General features: G+C 41.4%; 2 protein-coding genes across 16 annotated transcripts in view; one reads left to right on the plus strand and one right to left on the minus strand.

Moving 5' to 3' along the window:
- The window catches only part of TANC1 (tetratricopeptide repeat, ankyrin repeat and coiled-coil containing 1), a 71278-nt gene extending 62761 nt beyond the window's left edge, over positions 1–8517 (plus strand). For all 7 annotated transcript variants that reach the window (XM_014890623.2, XM_088168495.1, XM_088168496.1 and 4 more), the window contains 8 exons: positions 696–829; positions 1545–1668; positions 1782–1957; positions 2960–3092; positions 3887–3978; positions 4403–4549; positions 5025–5125; positions 6000–8517. In XM_014890623.2, the coding sequence (XP_014746109.2) occupies positions 696–829; positions 1545–1668; positions 1782–1957; positions 2960–3092; positions 3887–3978; positions 4403–4549; positions 5025–5125; positions 6000–7347 (2255 nt within the window). In that variant the 3' untranslated portion in view covers positions 7348–8517. The remainder of the gene's footprint in view (positions 1–695; positions 830–1544; positions 1669–1781; positions 1958–2959; positions 3093–3886; positions 3979–4402; positions 4550–5024; positions 5126–5999) is intronic.
- The window catches only part of WDSUB1 (WD repeat, sterile alpha motif and U-box domain containing 1), a 29076-nt gene that overhangs the window by 4766 nt on the left and 9052 nt on the right, over positions 1–15258 (minus strand). For 8 of the 9 annotated variants that reach the window (XM_088168499.1, XM_088168501.1, XM_088168503.1 and 5 more), the window contains 7 exons: positions 15066–15159; positions 14763–14796; positions 13011–13051; positions 12819–12925; positions 11753–11932; positions 10390–10524; positions 8722–9128 (listed from right to left, as the gene is read on the minus strand). In XM_088168499.1, coding sequence (XP_088024625.1) covers positions 8974–9128; positions 10390–10524; positions 11753–11932; positions 12819–12925; positions 13011–13051; positions 14763–14796; positions 15066–15159 — 746 coding nt within the window. In that variant the 3' untranslated portion in view covers positions 8722–8973. Of the gene's footprint in view, positions 1–8721; positions 9129–10389; positions 10525–11752; positions 11933–12818; positions 12926–13010; positions 13052–14762; positions 14797–15065; positions 15160–15258 lie in introns of those variants that run through there. The other variant, XM_088168505.1, reaches the window with a different exon arrangement.

Consider the following 15258-nt stretch of genomic DNA (forward strand, 5'->3'; position numbering starts at 1 on the left):
AAAAATTTCTCTCTCTGAAATAAACTGAGAAAAAAGACTATTTAATTTGGAAACTGAGTGAAGTAGTTTTTTGTATGATTGTTTTGTTGTTATAAAGGTTGAGAAAGGAAAAAAAGGAGTAGTCTGAAAATCTTATTCTGAATTTGATTTTTTCCTTCTTTGCGTAGCTAATAAATTTCTTTTTATATATCCTTTTAAGTTTTAGGCCTACCTTGCTTCTGCTCCTGGTTCTATCTCACAACAGAAAAATGAATATATTTAAATCAGCAAATCAAAACTAGGATATTATTTAGTGTGTTAGCCGAAAAATTCAAATTAAACCAAAACATTTCTTAAAAATTTAAATTAAACCAAAACAGCAAGTTATTAGGCTTTAGAAACTGGAGGGACAAGTCCTTTGCTGATTCTTGCATAAGTCACACATGAACTCATTTTCTAAGCACTGTTGACATGACTGGTGAGGCTTCAACACAAACAACAAAATTTAAATTTCAAGTTCTGTTTCAAACACAATATGAGCAAAATAGAAGAGGGGCGGAAAATCATGATGGGGAAAGTATTTTCTTTTTTTTGTTCTTTTCAGCTTTCAGTAAGGGTCGCAGTGGCAAGCTGAAGGGCTGGGGGTTCGGTAGCAGTGGGGTGTTGTGCTGTGCCCAAAGGCCAGGGCGCTGATGCTGACGGCGGTGCTTTCTTAGCCCTGACAGCGGCTGCAGCCCGGGGGAAGCTGGACGTGTGCCGGGTGCTGCTCGGGCGCGGCGCCGCCGTGGGCAGAGGCAGCAGGAGAGGAGCGGCCCCGCTGCTCTGCGCCGTCCGCCAGGGCCACTGCCAGGTCTGCACAGCTCTGGGGATCCTTGGGGAGCTGGGCCCCGATTCCTCCCCTCTCTGCTGCTGAGAAGAATTTGTGTCAATTTTCTAATACCTGTTTGCATCTTCTTTGGAGGGATGTGCTCAGAAGCTTCGCTTCCAAACCCTTTGTATCCCTTGAAATAACTTAAAAAGCACATTGGCTCACAACGGTCTTAGTTATAATATACCTGAAAAATAATGTGAGTAAAATATTTTATTTCCTAGAATAAGATCAGAGTGATTTCAGCTCTTTTATACTGCTGCTGTGCAGAGAGAGAACCTTGGATTCAGAAGCCTTCCTCATGCTGGTCTCTCCTTCAGGAGAACTGCAGTCAGGGCTTGAGCTACATAGAATTTCTCAGTAATTGCCATAAATACCACCTTAGTCCTCTTCTTTAAAAGTTCATGATATTATGGCTGAAATCTCAATCTGCCAATTTCATAAAATCATAAAGTTGGTAAGATTGGAGAAGCTCTATGAGACCATCAAGTCCAATTGTTCCCCAGTACTGCCGAGGCCACCAGTAACCCATGTCCTGAAGTGTTGCACCCACCTGGCTTTTAAATCCCTTCAGGGATGTGGCCAGTGGGAACTCTGCCCCTGTGCCAGGGCTAGAAGAAATTCTCCTAATATCCAATCTAACCCTCCCCTTCCCCGTGCAAAGAATGTATTTTTAAATTGATACTTTCTGTTTCAGATTGCTAAACTTCTAGTGGAGCATGGGGCTGATGTGAATTTAAGTGACAAGCAAGGCCGGACACCACTGATGGTGGCTTCTTGTGAAGGACATCTGAGCACTGTGGAATTTCTCCTTTCTGAAGGTAGAAAATAAACAGTGCATTACAGCTGCAGCAGGGATTGCATCGGGGTGAGATAAGCAATTTTTCCATTTAAACAGAGAATCTTCGTAACAAAGTTTGTTTTCATTTTATAGGTGCAACTGTTTCATCTCTGGACAAGGAAGGGCTGTCAGCTCTGAGCTGGGCATGTCTGAAAGGCCACAAGGAAGTCGTTCAGTATTTAGTAGAGAAAGGTGCAGCAACTGATCAGACAGACAAAAATGGACGAACACCCCTAGACTTGGCAGCTTTTTATGGGGATGCTGATATTGTAAGTATAACAAAACAGAAAATTCAAAAAAGAGTTATAAAAAATTTAGAATTTAGAAAAAATATTGCCTACCAAAACAGGAACTTTGGGGAAGTAGCCAAGATGGTTACACTGCTCTCATCTTGACTGCACTGAAAGTGTTTGCTCAGGAAAGCATTTTCTAGATGAAGTAGAAGCCTGGAATTATGCTGCAAAACCCACAGAGGTCCCTTCTAAGGGTCCTAGTCTCAGTTGGCCTCTTCAGAGGAAATACCCCAAGAAGAGGAAGGGCGCACTCAGGTCTGTGTGGACAGATCCAAGAGGTCAGCAAGGAACGAGACACAGCACATGCAGCCTCTCACACTCATATCTGTGTTTCTGCAGCTCACACAGACAAGGTTGTGTTTCAGGTGCTGCTGTGGCCTGTAACTCACTGTAGCACCTTGTCCCATTCAGCCTTTTTCTGAATTAACTTGAAACTGTAAATAAGTCCTGAGGTTCCATGGTGCCTTTGGTAGTTTTCAGACACTGTGTGTGTTTTTGACCGTGACACTGGAGACTGCTGGAGAATGAGGGGTGTCCAGGCTCCTTCCTGTCCCTGCATTTGCTGTAGGTTATTGTCCTGGAGTGGTGCCAGCTCCCATTTCCCTGGCAAACTGGTCCCTTCAGTCTGTGCTCAGCCCCTGGCCAGGCTGGGACAGGGACAGTGCCAGGGAAGAGGTCCTTGAGCAGGCCCAAGGCCGTGTTTGGTGGGACCTGGTCATGGGCAGGACTGTTGGTGCCACTTCTACAGGATCATTGCTGGTGGTACTTGGGCAGGTAATGGTTATGGGAAAGAAGTGCTGCTTCCCTCCAGCCTGCCCGTGCTCTGATGCCTTCAGTGGGTTTTACATGGCTGTACTGTACTCTGCAGCATATGCTCAGTGTGTTTCAAAGAACATTACATGGTACCTTATGTATTTCAGTGGTCTGCCTTTCCTAGCAAAAGCCATGTTCCAAGGCATGTGTCATTTCTTCTGGCAGGTGCAGTATTTGGTGGAGAAAGGAGCAATGATTGAGCACGTGGACCACAGTGGCATGAGGCCGCTGGACAGAGCCATCGGCTGCCGCAACACCTCGGTCGTGGTCATGCTGCTGAGAAAGGGAGCTAAGCTGGGTTAGTGCAACTGCACCAGGACCAGCAGCTGCATTCTGCTCTGCCACAATTGGCTACTTCTGTACAGTAGATGAAATAGAACACCAGATTTTTGCAGGCTGTCTGGTTCGCAGGTGCCCACCCAAGACAAACAATCTCCTTTAAAGGCAGACACACAAGACTCACTTTAGAAGTGAGGAAACACAAGGACTTTTATTCTGCTCCTTCTTTGATGTGTGCTGATGGTGAGGTCTGGAGGAGTCTGGGTATTCTGCTTTAATATATTGCCTTAAGACAAGAAAATTATGATGGTGCATACTGATACATAATTCTGGCACTATTCATGATTTAGATTAAGAAGTTTTAAATAATATTCTTCTAATAAACTATAGAACTGTATTTTTGCAAAGGGTAGGCCAAAAGAATGTAAGTCATGTATTACCAGTAGGCAAGTCCATGGTGCAGTTGTGTATGTGATAATGACTGAATATTTAGTACCTTTGAATCACTATTTCATATTATTTGGGTAGTAATATGATCAAATACAGGTTCTTACTTAGGCCTGAATTTAATTGTGACTTCTATACATTCCTTCACAGAGGTGAAATGTATCAGACCATTTAGTACCTGGCTGCTGTCCAGGTGGTGGCATAGATGTATTTCAAATGTGTACACCCTAATTATGATGATAATAGTAATACCAGTTGCATGTAGATGGAATATATACTGAAGCAGGACCAGGCTTTCTACTGTGGTAGACAGCAGAAACATACTTTCTTCCCTTTTGTCAGAGACCCTTAAAATTTAACTTGCAGGAAATGCAGCGTGGGCAATGGCCACCTCCAAACCTGATATTCTCCTGATTCTTCTGCAGAAACTGATGGAAGAAGGAAATACGCTGTATAAAGTAGGTAGATTTTTCTTTTTTTCTGGCAGCAGAGCATTGGACTTCTGCCTAAAGGTAGACTGAATTCAACTATATAATCTGATATATTACTACTCTGTTAAAACAAAATAATACGTAATTTTTTTCTGGTACTAGTAGTACGTATTAGTGCAAATATTATCCTCACCAGATACCACTGAACATTTCAGTTCAGAAAGAAACACAAACTCTGGTTAACATGCGGGCTCTCACTGTGCTTGTCTGATAGTATAGTTCATACTATATTTATTGAAATACTGTATTGTATATTTATTGAAAAATCTGTCTCTGTGTTTTTTACTGGAAGGGCATCTCTTGTTAGATGTCAAATATAAATACGCTTTTTGGCAACAGTATTGCAATATTAAAAGTTTGTGAAAAACCTCTTGTTCCCTAAAATTTGCAGAAAGGCAAGATGAGGGAAGCAGCACAGCGCTATCAGTATGCACTGAGGAAGTTCCCAAGGGAAGGGTTTGGTGAGGAAATGAAAGCCTTCACTGAGCTGAGAGTTTCATTGTACCTGAACTTGTCACGATGTCGCCGCAAAACAAATGTAAGCTCTTGCTGTTAGTCTGCTGCCTCTCTGGCATAGGCAATCTGAGACTTACATCCTACTGCATTACTGGGGTTGTATGTGGACATCTATCTGTGCTGTTTTATAATATATCCTGGCCTTGGGTTTTATGATGTCAATAAATGGGTGGCTTGTAAGATGAAGGCGTGTTGCCGTTGGGGGGGTCTCTTACAGCTAGTCTTACATCATGCAGTTATTTTGGAATGATGAACTGCTGGATCTGAGTGGTACTTTTAAAAAACTGAATGGAAAACACTGCTCCCACCCTTTGTTATCAACAGCACAGCCAGGTGCCATGGCTGTGCCCATGTGTGCTTTGAGCAAATCCCTGCTCTTGCAGACTGGGGCAGGAGCCTCTGCCGCGTGCACTGGCTGCGCTCCCGGAGCCCCAGCACGACCCGGGGCTGGCAGCTTGCTTTGACTGTGTAACCAGCATGTTTGATTCTTTGATTAGGATTTTGGTATGGCTGAAGAGTTTGCTACCAAAGCCTTGGATCTGAAGCCTAAGTGTTATGAAGCCTATTATGCCAGAGCAAGAGCCAAGAGGAACAGCAGGTACTGTTTGATTCTGTACATCTGTCTGCACGCTTTTTTTTTTAACTTGCTGTTTTTAATAACTTGTTCTTTTCTGCTAGTTATATTTCAAATTTGCAATGAAAAAATTACTTTTAGTGCACTTTGCATCTGTACTAGGTTTCTCTATCAGATAAAGCCAACCACATCCAGATAGCAATATTGAGTACTCTGTAAGTACTTATGAGGCAGTCCAGAAAGTAACAAATTCATTTGAAGAAGGATTATTTTAGGTGTAACATTGAATGGGTCTGCTGCTCCACATGACTCAGCAGAATGTGCCCAGCAGTGTGCCACCCAACTCCACCACTTCATTCTTTATTGCCAAGTTCATGATTTATTACTGGCTGCTTTGATAGGACAGAATATGATGAGTCATTAGCAGATGAAGACAAAACCAAGGGGAGAGAGGAGCAACTCTCTCTTTAGGTTGGAAGAATAACAAACTATAGTGGTGTAGCTGAAGTACGGGAAGAGGTGCCTTTTGGATTCACCGTGTCTTCTCTAAACATATCAATAAAGGAAACAGAGTGCAGCAGGTTCCCTATTCAGGAGGTAATTGAAGAGCTTGTGAGACCAAGTGTCAATTCCTGGTGTTCCCAGCAGAGAGGTTTCTTGCCTGCCTGCATGGGGTGTCAGGATACCTGAGAGAAGAGTTTAGGGTTGCGTCTGCACTTCCACTCTAGTTAACAATTTCCTGAGGTGGAGAACTTCCAGTTCTAATTTGTCACCAGCTGCAGCAGGAAGCAACTAATCAGGGTATGTCACTGCAGAGGTGGAGATGGATTAGTAGTAGGCAATGCTGGGACTCATATTTACCCCCATTTTCATTGTTTACTTACTTCTTCCTGAACAGAAAACTCCTTGCTGCTCTCGCTGACCTACGGGAAGCCACTCAGCTGTGCCCCAGCAATCAGGAAATAAAACGTCTCCTGGCTCGGGTGGAAGAGGAATGCAAACAGTTCCAGAGAACACAGCAACAGAAGCATCAGTCTCCACAGCTACTTGAACAAACCAACAACTCTGATAATGAGGAAGAGGGTATTGTACCAGGTGTGAATGATAATTTTAATCCTCAAGACAGGGAAGATGAGCTACCACACCCCAATGAATCTCTTTCCCCTCCACAAAGGCTGCAATGTTCCTCAGCTGCTTCATTATTTAGCAGGACTCTTCAAGAAGGTGTTCAGAAAGCTCAGTCTGTGTCCCCTCAAAGCAGAACATGCAACAAGTACCTAAGAGAGCCAGGCTTGATCATGCAGCCAACAAAGCAGGCACAGATTGTAAAAACTAATCAGCATCTGAGCTCCATCCAGCCTGGATCTAAACCAGGAAGCAGTCAATGTAGCACCAAGACACAATCGTCTTTGCAGCATCTTCCCCACAGTCCCTTGCCCATCCGGCACTCCAGAAGTCAACATGTGGATGGGACAAGCACATTATCATCTGGAAGCATTTCCACAGATCCCACTCCTGAAGTGCACAATGAGAAGTTTGTGTCCAGCCAGCGTTCACATCCACAGCATCACGAGACTCTTTCTTCTCGTTGTTTTGCTACTAAATCTAAACCTGGTGACACATCAACAGCCTCTACTCCAGTGAATTTCAGTGACTCAAGGCAGCAAAGCCCTGTACCCAGTGGTGGTTCTTCTGGCTCTCCATCCAGTAGTGTGATTCTTGCCAGCTCATCAAGCAGCTTCACGTCAGACAGTGTTAAGGGGCTGGGCCCAGATGTTCGACTCAAAGAGACCAACGTCAACCAAGCTCAGGGTACTGAGCACCGACCTCGCAATACCCCCTTTATGGGAATCATGGACAAGACTGCAAGGTTTCAGCAGCAGAACACACAATCTAGTCGCACTTGGCACTCTCAGGCAGCAGATGGATTATCCACAAACATTGCTTCTGCAGGCATTCAGCCCTCCAACGTGGAGCAATTCTCAGTTAAACACTTCTCAGCTAAAGGATCCTCTATAAGTACTGTCCCTGGAGAGGGCAGCCAGAGCAGCGTGCAAGCAAAAGAACGTGAGGAGCTCACGTGCCAAATCCCTCCCCACTGTACAGACAGCAGATCACCCAGCCAAGGGTCTCATTTATACCCTGATGCTGTAGCCAAACTGCCATCCCACAGTGCTCAGGACAGCCACCTCAGCCACGTCAGCACGGCAAAACCAAAGCGATCGTTCATTGAATCAAATGTATAAATGCCATTCTGTACATTGACAGGCTAGGCCTGGCTCACAACATGGCAGGGTCTGACTGCTCTACAGAACACTGACTGCCTGGGCATGGCTGGGTCCCAGGGAGCAGTCTTTAATGGGATACAACCACTTCCAACTGTTCCTACCATCACAGGGCAGTAACAGTAACTGGAATAACAAATTTGTGTAGAAAGACTCAGTTAGGTTGGCCTAGGAGCTTGAGCAGAGAAATCCTTTCCCTTACATGTTACCATTAAATAAGCGTCTCCTTTCACCTAGGGCTTCAGTCTTGGCTTTTGGTCTCTTGCATCTCACCCATCTCAAATGCTTACGTACTGATGTCTCACAGCAGGGCTAAGGGAGATAATCTGCTGCAGAATACTCAGAGCTGTACATGCATGCATTTTTAAAAATCAAATTATTTTATCACTTTTGTAGTGAGATCTAATTTGGGTTGCATGATGTACATTTAGGAAGCATAAATATTTTGTGTATGAGTAAACTATAAGCAGCCATACTTTGACATGTAAATATAACTATTTTTAGTAAATAGAAAAAATGAAATGAAATGAGTGACATTTGCATGTGTATTGAGAGGCTTTGACCATATTGGTTATTGCACTGAAGAACACAATATTATGGCCTATTAACAATAATCGCACTTTATATAGGGTATCTAATCACCTTTGGGTGCTATCTTAAAGCAAAATGATTTATTGTTTATTTGTGAAAAGGTACAACAACAAAATGCTTAGTGAATGTTTTTATGGGAAAACTAAGAAAGGGATGGAGTGAAGGTGAAAGTTTGAGGAAAAGTGTATGTGCAGTTGCATGACAAGACGAAGTTGAGAAGTTGTTTTTTTGCGGAAATGAGGGGTTTTATTGGCAAGACCATTCTGAAAATGAACTGCTGCAGTGACATTCCTATGAGTGCAATCCAGTTGGAGTGCTCAGCTTTATACTCTTCCCACCACGCTTGATTACAGTGTTCTGTGTAAACAGCTGTATCCAGCTCTACACATCCTTCTGCAGTTTGCATCATTACACTTTAGCTTATTTATTGTTTACTGTTTATTTGATATTTTGTACAAGTCCTATATTAGTCTTGTCCTGTAGTTCTATTTTTGCACAGCTACTGTACTCTTTCCATACAAAATAAAGATTATTAATATACCTGTGGGATGAGATGCAATCCCTGATGGTTACAGGAGAAACTCTCTCCCAGCTTTTCCAACTACGTGCCCAGTAGTGAGGAACAGAGAAACACAGACACATTTTGGTTTATTATACTAGAAAAAGAAATAGAGATCCTATACTTCGCTATTTCTTACCTTCTGAAAGACTGACTTGGCAAGATGAAGACTCAAAACGCATAAATATAGTAAAAAAATTTAAGAAAATTTTACTTGAAAAATTGAGTTTGAGTACTTGATTCCTAAACAGAAATACCACAAAGTAGAACTACCAGGAAATTAAGTTTTTCTGGGAGTTTCCACCAGTGAAGGCTGAACCAGCCACAGATTAGAAGAGAAACACATCTTTCCATTTGTTTTCTGATACAGTGAATTCCTTCAGCTGCATAAACTTTCAATTAATTTTAACAAACAACTTCAAAATTAAGTGGTTTAACTATTTCTGCTGAGTCTCTAGCCAGCGAGTAATGGCCATTTTTAGTGTCCTGTTTGGTGTGAGCATAAGAGAGTGGAGAGGAAGATTCGTCATGGGACTAGATCGTCTATTGCTGATCCAGTTTTCCATTGCTTCCCTTTCATAGGAATAGCCATCTGCAAAGAAACCATCAACAAAAGCTCATATTACAGAGGCATGGCACTGTGCAGATATTAGCTGGTTAAATGTAAAAGGGAAGTAAGGAAATACATCCAAACGGGAAAATTGAGATCTAGAATAAGGACACTGTATGTGAAATCTTTCCTGTGGGTACAGACAGTTGCAGCTAGTTTCATGTATCTATCTCTGCCTGCAAAGCACCAAAGTATATTGTATACAAGTTAAATAAGACTTTCTTTTCAGGTTGAGTGATCCATAATGTGAAGTAAAAGCTCATTAGCATCAATCGCCTGACAGAGCTAAAGGTGCTGAACGGGGTCTTTGTGCACCTGGCTGACCCAGGCCTGAGCTGCACCTGTACAGAGCCGTCAGCACTGGCCAGGTTCAGGACTTTGGCTCTTAGAGTTGGTAGCTGAACCAGCTGATCCTTAAAGAAAGAAATTCGGCCCCAGCTAAGCGTCAGGAATATCTGTGGTGGAATACAAACCCGGGTCTGTGCCCCTCTTCTAACACAGAGCCATACTCTGGTGTCCTTACTCCTTACTGAGTGAAGTTACCATCACTCCAGCAGTTAGCAAATGTCTTCATATTTTGGCCATTTGAATTCTCAGAAGCCTGCCCTAATACCTCAGAACTGGATGAAGTTAGTCACTGTTTACAGAGCAACAAAAAAAATTACACTGCCCTTACTCTTGTATGTTCCTCCTTCCCTCTCCCTGCAAGACTAGAACTACAAAACACTAATTCTTCATAAAATGTTTTAACTATGTAACATGCTGCTGGCATATCACAGTTCCAAGCTGCATTTAAAGGAGTCTCATTCTGTACAAACTTTTAAGTAGGTGCCCTATAGATGGTGTGCCAAGCATAGTAATGAGCCTGGGTTGGTTTTTTTTTGGGGGGGGGGGGGGGGGGTTGGGCAGGGTTAATTTGATTTGTTTGCTTTTTGCCCCACTGAATGCACAAATCCATTTTGTACTTACTGAGCCAATGCTGTAGTTAGGTTTGTAAGTATATTTACAAGGCACGTAAAGGGAGACACATTAAAAAAAAGAAGTTGCTTGATACAGTATTTTTCCCATATCAGAGCTGTAATTCAGCAGATTAAATGTTTATCACAATCCTGGTTTGTTGCAACAGCTATTTAGAATAGTTTATCTTTCTGGGCCTGGTTATAAGATAGATGTGGGAACATAAAAATGGACCTATCTTTAGCCTCAAGTAATTAGCTTTAATCCATGTCATGTAAAGACATACCTGTGGCAATGACAGGATCATTCATAAGCTCTCTTGTTATGGGACATAGGAACTCATCAGGAACAGAAACCGAGATCGTTGTCATCCTTAATTCTTCGATTTTCTGGAGAACTTTACTGCGCAGGCCTAGAGACTCTGAAAAATTATTTGTACATGAAGTGGACAGCAAAGACAGGTAAGGCAAAGAGGTCAGGTCTTGAAACAGTCAGCAGCTCTTTTAAAGGAGACAGCTCCATCTCACCATCCCCCCAAACCACAGCCTGCAGCCAGCCCTGGCTCCCACTCCGGTCGGCTCTGCCACAGGCATTCTCTCCTGCTGTGCGACAGGAACTTGGGGCAGTCATGAAAACAGCCCGTGAAACCAGTGCAAGTGCAGCAGAGCCATGGCAGAGCTGTGGGCTGGCTGCACTCCCACAGTGTGACAGCAGCGCTGCCCTGCAGCCACCTCCTGGCACGGGACACTGCAGGGCCGGCCCCCGGCACCGTGGGAAGCAGTGCCAGGGGAAGGGAAGGCTGTGCACAGGTGCTGCCAGCACCTCCAGCAGCCTGCATTGCCCTTGGCTTTCACGCTGGCATTGGACAGCCCTGGTCACACCCCAGGTAAGCTGTTACACTACACCTGCTGTACAGCACTGCTGCCTAGGGCTTACACAGGCACCGTGAAAGGTGCCTGAGCCCGTGGTTTGTAAAAGAACACTGATGTTCTCCAACTGCAAAGACTGTGGAAAGCTCCTAGAGGTCTTTAGCAAGATCTTGCATCACATTCTCGGAGCAAAGAAAACGGGTTATCAAGAAGAGAAAGGACATGCTCATTCAAGCATTTGTATGGTGGTAGACTCCTAAAATTTAGTCAAATGGGAATTTGAGTAACAGAAAATGTTAGGAAGATAGTATTTTCCTTTGCTTTGCTTGGTCCTTATCAAAAGTCATCATCAATTGCACACTTAAGAATTGCACTGTTTGATTCCAGATTGGTGAACATCCCAAATTTTAAACATGCAGATGGATAGGAAAAACTATAGACCACCCTGTTTACCAAAGTGAGAAACATGAACTGTAGAGAAAAGCTGAAATTCCTTTTCCACAGCTTAATAATACAAGATCAAACAAGGAAAATAGAAACAAAATCAGGTAAGACCATGTAACATCATCATTAGTAGAAGTGCATTTTATGTCTCCAGGTATGAGCAAACACACACACATACAAAAGGTATGTACATTAGTGGTTTTTAACAGCCCTGGAAATTAAATAAAGGCATTTAAGGGGGGTGAAAAAACATGTATGGAACTCCTAACTTGCTTTCATTCCAACATTTCAAAGTACTCTGGAGATTAAAAACTATTTGGATTTCAATACTCTTACCAATTTTTAATTCATTAGCAAGACTTTCCTTAGTAAGTTTCAGTAGTTCCTTGCCATCAATATTATTAATTTTGAAAAGTCCAACGAAGTCTGCTAAATCCTGTGCACAAAGCCAGGCTGAAACATCATCCTCTGACCAGTCCTCAACAGCCACCTTTGATTCATTTTCTACAGTATCTCCTTTAGAAATAAAAAGAGTTTAAAAACAAAACAAACAAAAAACCAAATTAAAAACAAGCAATACCTTCCCTCTTCCCCCACAAAAAATCCTCACCACAACCCCCCAAAAGCAACCAACAATTAAATTCTCAGTTCAAAGAAACAATGTCATTAATAGATCCTGTTTTTAAGTGTACCACACATTCTTCATCTAATAAAAAAAATCCTTTGGGAGGGAGGGCAGCAATTTGGGTTAACCTTTTACCTATCAATTTTCAATTCTCTTAGATGCCTACACTTCTGTCAAATTTGAACTGAACAACCAGAAAAGTGTTAGCAGACACTGGAATCATCTTGCACCTCATTAGAAGACACACCAAAATCCAAACTTACAGTTGTGTTTTGAATAAAGACAATATGTACCTTTGTTCCACAAATTTTAGGTTCTGGTGTAATTTGTACCATTAGTTATCCTATATTAATGGCACTAATGTCATTTGTACAATTAGTTTTTCACCTATAACAACTGGTAAGGTGCATTTTTAATTGCCAATATGCTTGCAATTAGTGTATTTTCAACTTGTTGCAAATTATGGGTGTCCAAGAAGTCTTTCAGCACTCTGGCAATAATACTAATCTCTTAAATGCTGTCCAGAGAATAAACAATTGTGAATATCAGAAAAAGAGATACAGCAAATTAATAAAATTAAGATATGTCTAGTATATTTCTCTTTACAAAGTAACAGAAAGAGAATACCTCTTCAGGCCATTAATCAGGTCAATTAGAAGATAAAAAAACGTGCGCACAATCCTGACCTTGCACATTAAGTGCAGGTAAGAATGTGGGATTTTTTGCATCTGGTGTTTTGACTTTCAAGAACAGATTACAAATACTTCACACACTGACCTGCACAGGATTGCTTAAGGTCAAGCTGCCATATGTGCACAGTTTTATCCATTGAGCCTGTGGCAAGTAAGGGACTATGTGGTGCAAAAGCACAAGTTGTAACGTATCTACAAATAAAAAAAAAAGTCTGAAAATTCACAAGAAAAGGATTGATTTTATTTATAAAACAGAATAATCATGCTGATTTCTTACCTTGTATGCTGAGACAAAGTATGAAGGGTATTGCCAGTACTCTGTAAAAGAGTTTTTGTGATTTTAAGTCTTAAAGAATAAAAAAAGTGTTTCTTCACTTGCTTCCTTTCAAAACAAGGAATACTGCTTCTTGAAAGGTGACAGAAGCTACCTTCAGAGAAGTTACACAACCTTGGCAAAGCTGATCAGCAGCAGAGGCAGAAATGCAACTTGAATTTCATGCTTGAAGTCCCTATTTGTTTCCCTGGAGCGCTGCTCCCCTGCACAGTCAGCCAGCATGGAACATGCAGAGAGAACAGTGCCAGAAACACTGACAATTAAATCCATATTCGCTGGTTGGTTGTATAGGTAAAGACATTTCTAAAAATCTTGCATTAGAAATGACCAAAAAGGTCATTGTGGGGGTCAACCCACAATCCTTCAATTGGATCAGTAATTAACCACACCTATTTGGCCTGTTCTCTATTTGGCCACTCAATACTACTAAAAAACTAAATTCCTGAATTTTGGCAGTTTCAACTTATTACTGAAAGATTTTCTTTCCTATGAAAAATTGCATTTCTTTGACAGGTACAGACAGGTTGGAAAGATGATAAGCAAAGTTACTCTGAATCACTAATGGATCAGTCAGCACTCCAGTGTTTCGAGCTGTCCAAAATGATTGAAGGGCCCAAATACACGAAGAAATATCTCTCCCTCCCACAAAGGTTTATTGCCCTTACTTTTCCCCACAGAATCATAGAATGGTTGGGGACCTCTGGATATCATATAGTCCAACCCCCCTGCTAAAGCAGCATCACCTAGAGTAGGTGTCCAGGCAGGTTTTGAGTATCTCCAAAGCAGAATTTCCCAACTAGAAAACTTATTGTCCCATTTGATAAAAACCTAAGGCCACAAAAGCTGATGAACAGTATTAAGAAATACTTAGGCTGTGGTTACCCTCATCTTTCAATTTTCTGAGGCTCCCAAACGCTAGAGGACATCTTACATACCTGTCTAAACTTTAAACTACTAAAAGAACTGGGCCAAAAACTGTGCAGGTATCATGTTAGTGATTTTGGTGAAAGACTTTAATGCTAATTTAAATATTGTTTCAATACAATAGGTATGTGCAGAGAAAGCTGAAGAAGTTTAAAATTTGTTCATCCCTCATTTTCAGTAAAATCATTTTTAATACTATAAAGTACTAAAGGCATATATATCAGTTACAGGTAAACCATAAAGGATGTAACAACGTTATTATAGAAAAAGCTTAAACAAAATGTTTTAAAGACATTGTACTTAATATAATTTTTTTAAATTATTTATTATGCTTCTATTTTATGTGCACTTTACATATAACTAACTACAGAACATCTATGATCACCATTCCTGATTTTATGTCAAAAGGTACAGTCTTTCTTGCTTTGGAAGCTAAGCTAAAGTTAGGATAACAAATAAATCCTTCTGCTTAAATATGAATCTTGTAATACTCGTAAGTACGGAATTAATTGAGTAACATCCTACTGCAGAAAAATCAACTGACAAATCCTCACAATGTAAATAAAAAGCAATAAAAGAGAAAGACTGATCAACTCACAGGAGATATTTTCCTTAGACTCCTTCCCTTCCTACCCCCAGATGCACAGTAAATATTTTGGCTTGGTATCATTTGTATTCTTTAATATTTTTTCATTGATAAGACATGCAGAAGCAGTGCTGATATTTAAAGACAACACCCCAACAAATGGTGGTGCATTATGCAATACTTACAGTTTCATGGATTATGACGCACTTGTCCACAGACCTTAAAAAAACACATTGACATTAAAATGATGCAGAGAAGGAAAAGGAAACTGTTTCATTAACCTTTTCCAGAACCTGAGATTTCAAACTCAATCACCTACAAGACACAGACCAATTGTAAAGACACTTCAACAGTTCTGGAGGTCACAGAACTATTCCTTAATTATTGATAATAAATATTTACAAATCTTCAACTCTTTTGAACTTTCTGTTTTACAATATTGAAGCATGAACCTGGACAGCCAGACATTTCAACAAGGTGCTGCTTACCCTGAGACTATCATCTGTCCATCACACGAAAATGCACAAGCCAGAACTGGGGCAGAGTGCCCATTCAGTGTGCATTTATATTTTAACTGAACACCTAAAAATACAAAAAGTAAATTATTACATATGGCCATATTTGACAAGGTATAACACAAGCTGCTTCAAGAAGCCCAAAACTGCACCTAAGATGTGACTC

This window comes from Sturnus vulgaris, chromosome 7, assembly GCF_052056855.1.
Source record: "Sturnus vulgaris isolate bStuVul1 chromosome 7, bStuVul1.hap1, whole genome shotgun sequence".
NCBI classification, from domain to species: Eukaryota; Metazoa; Chordata; class Aves; order Passeriformes; family Sturnidae; genus Sturnus; species Sturnus vulgaris.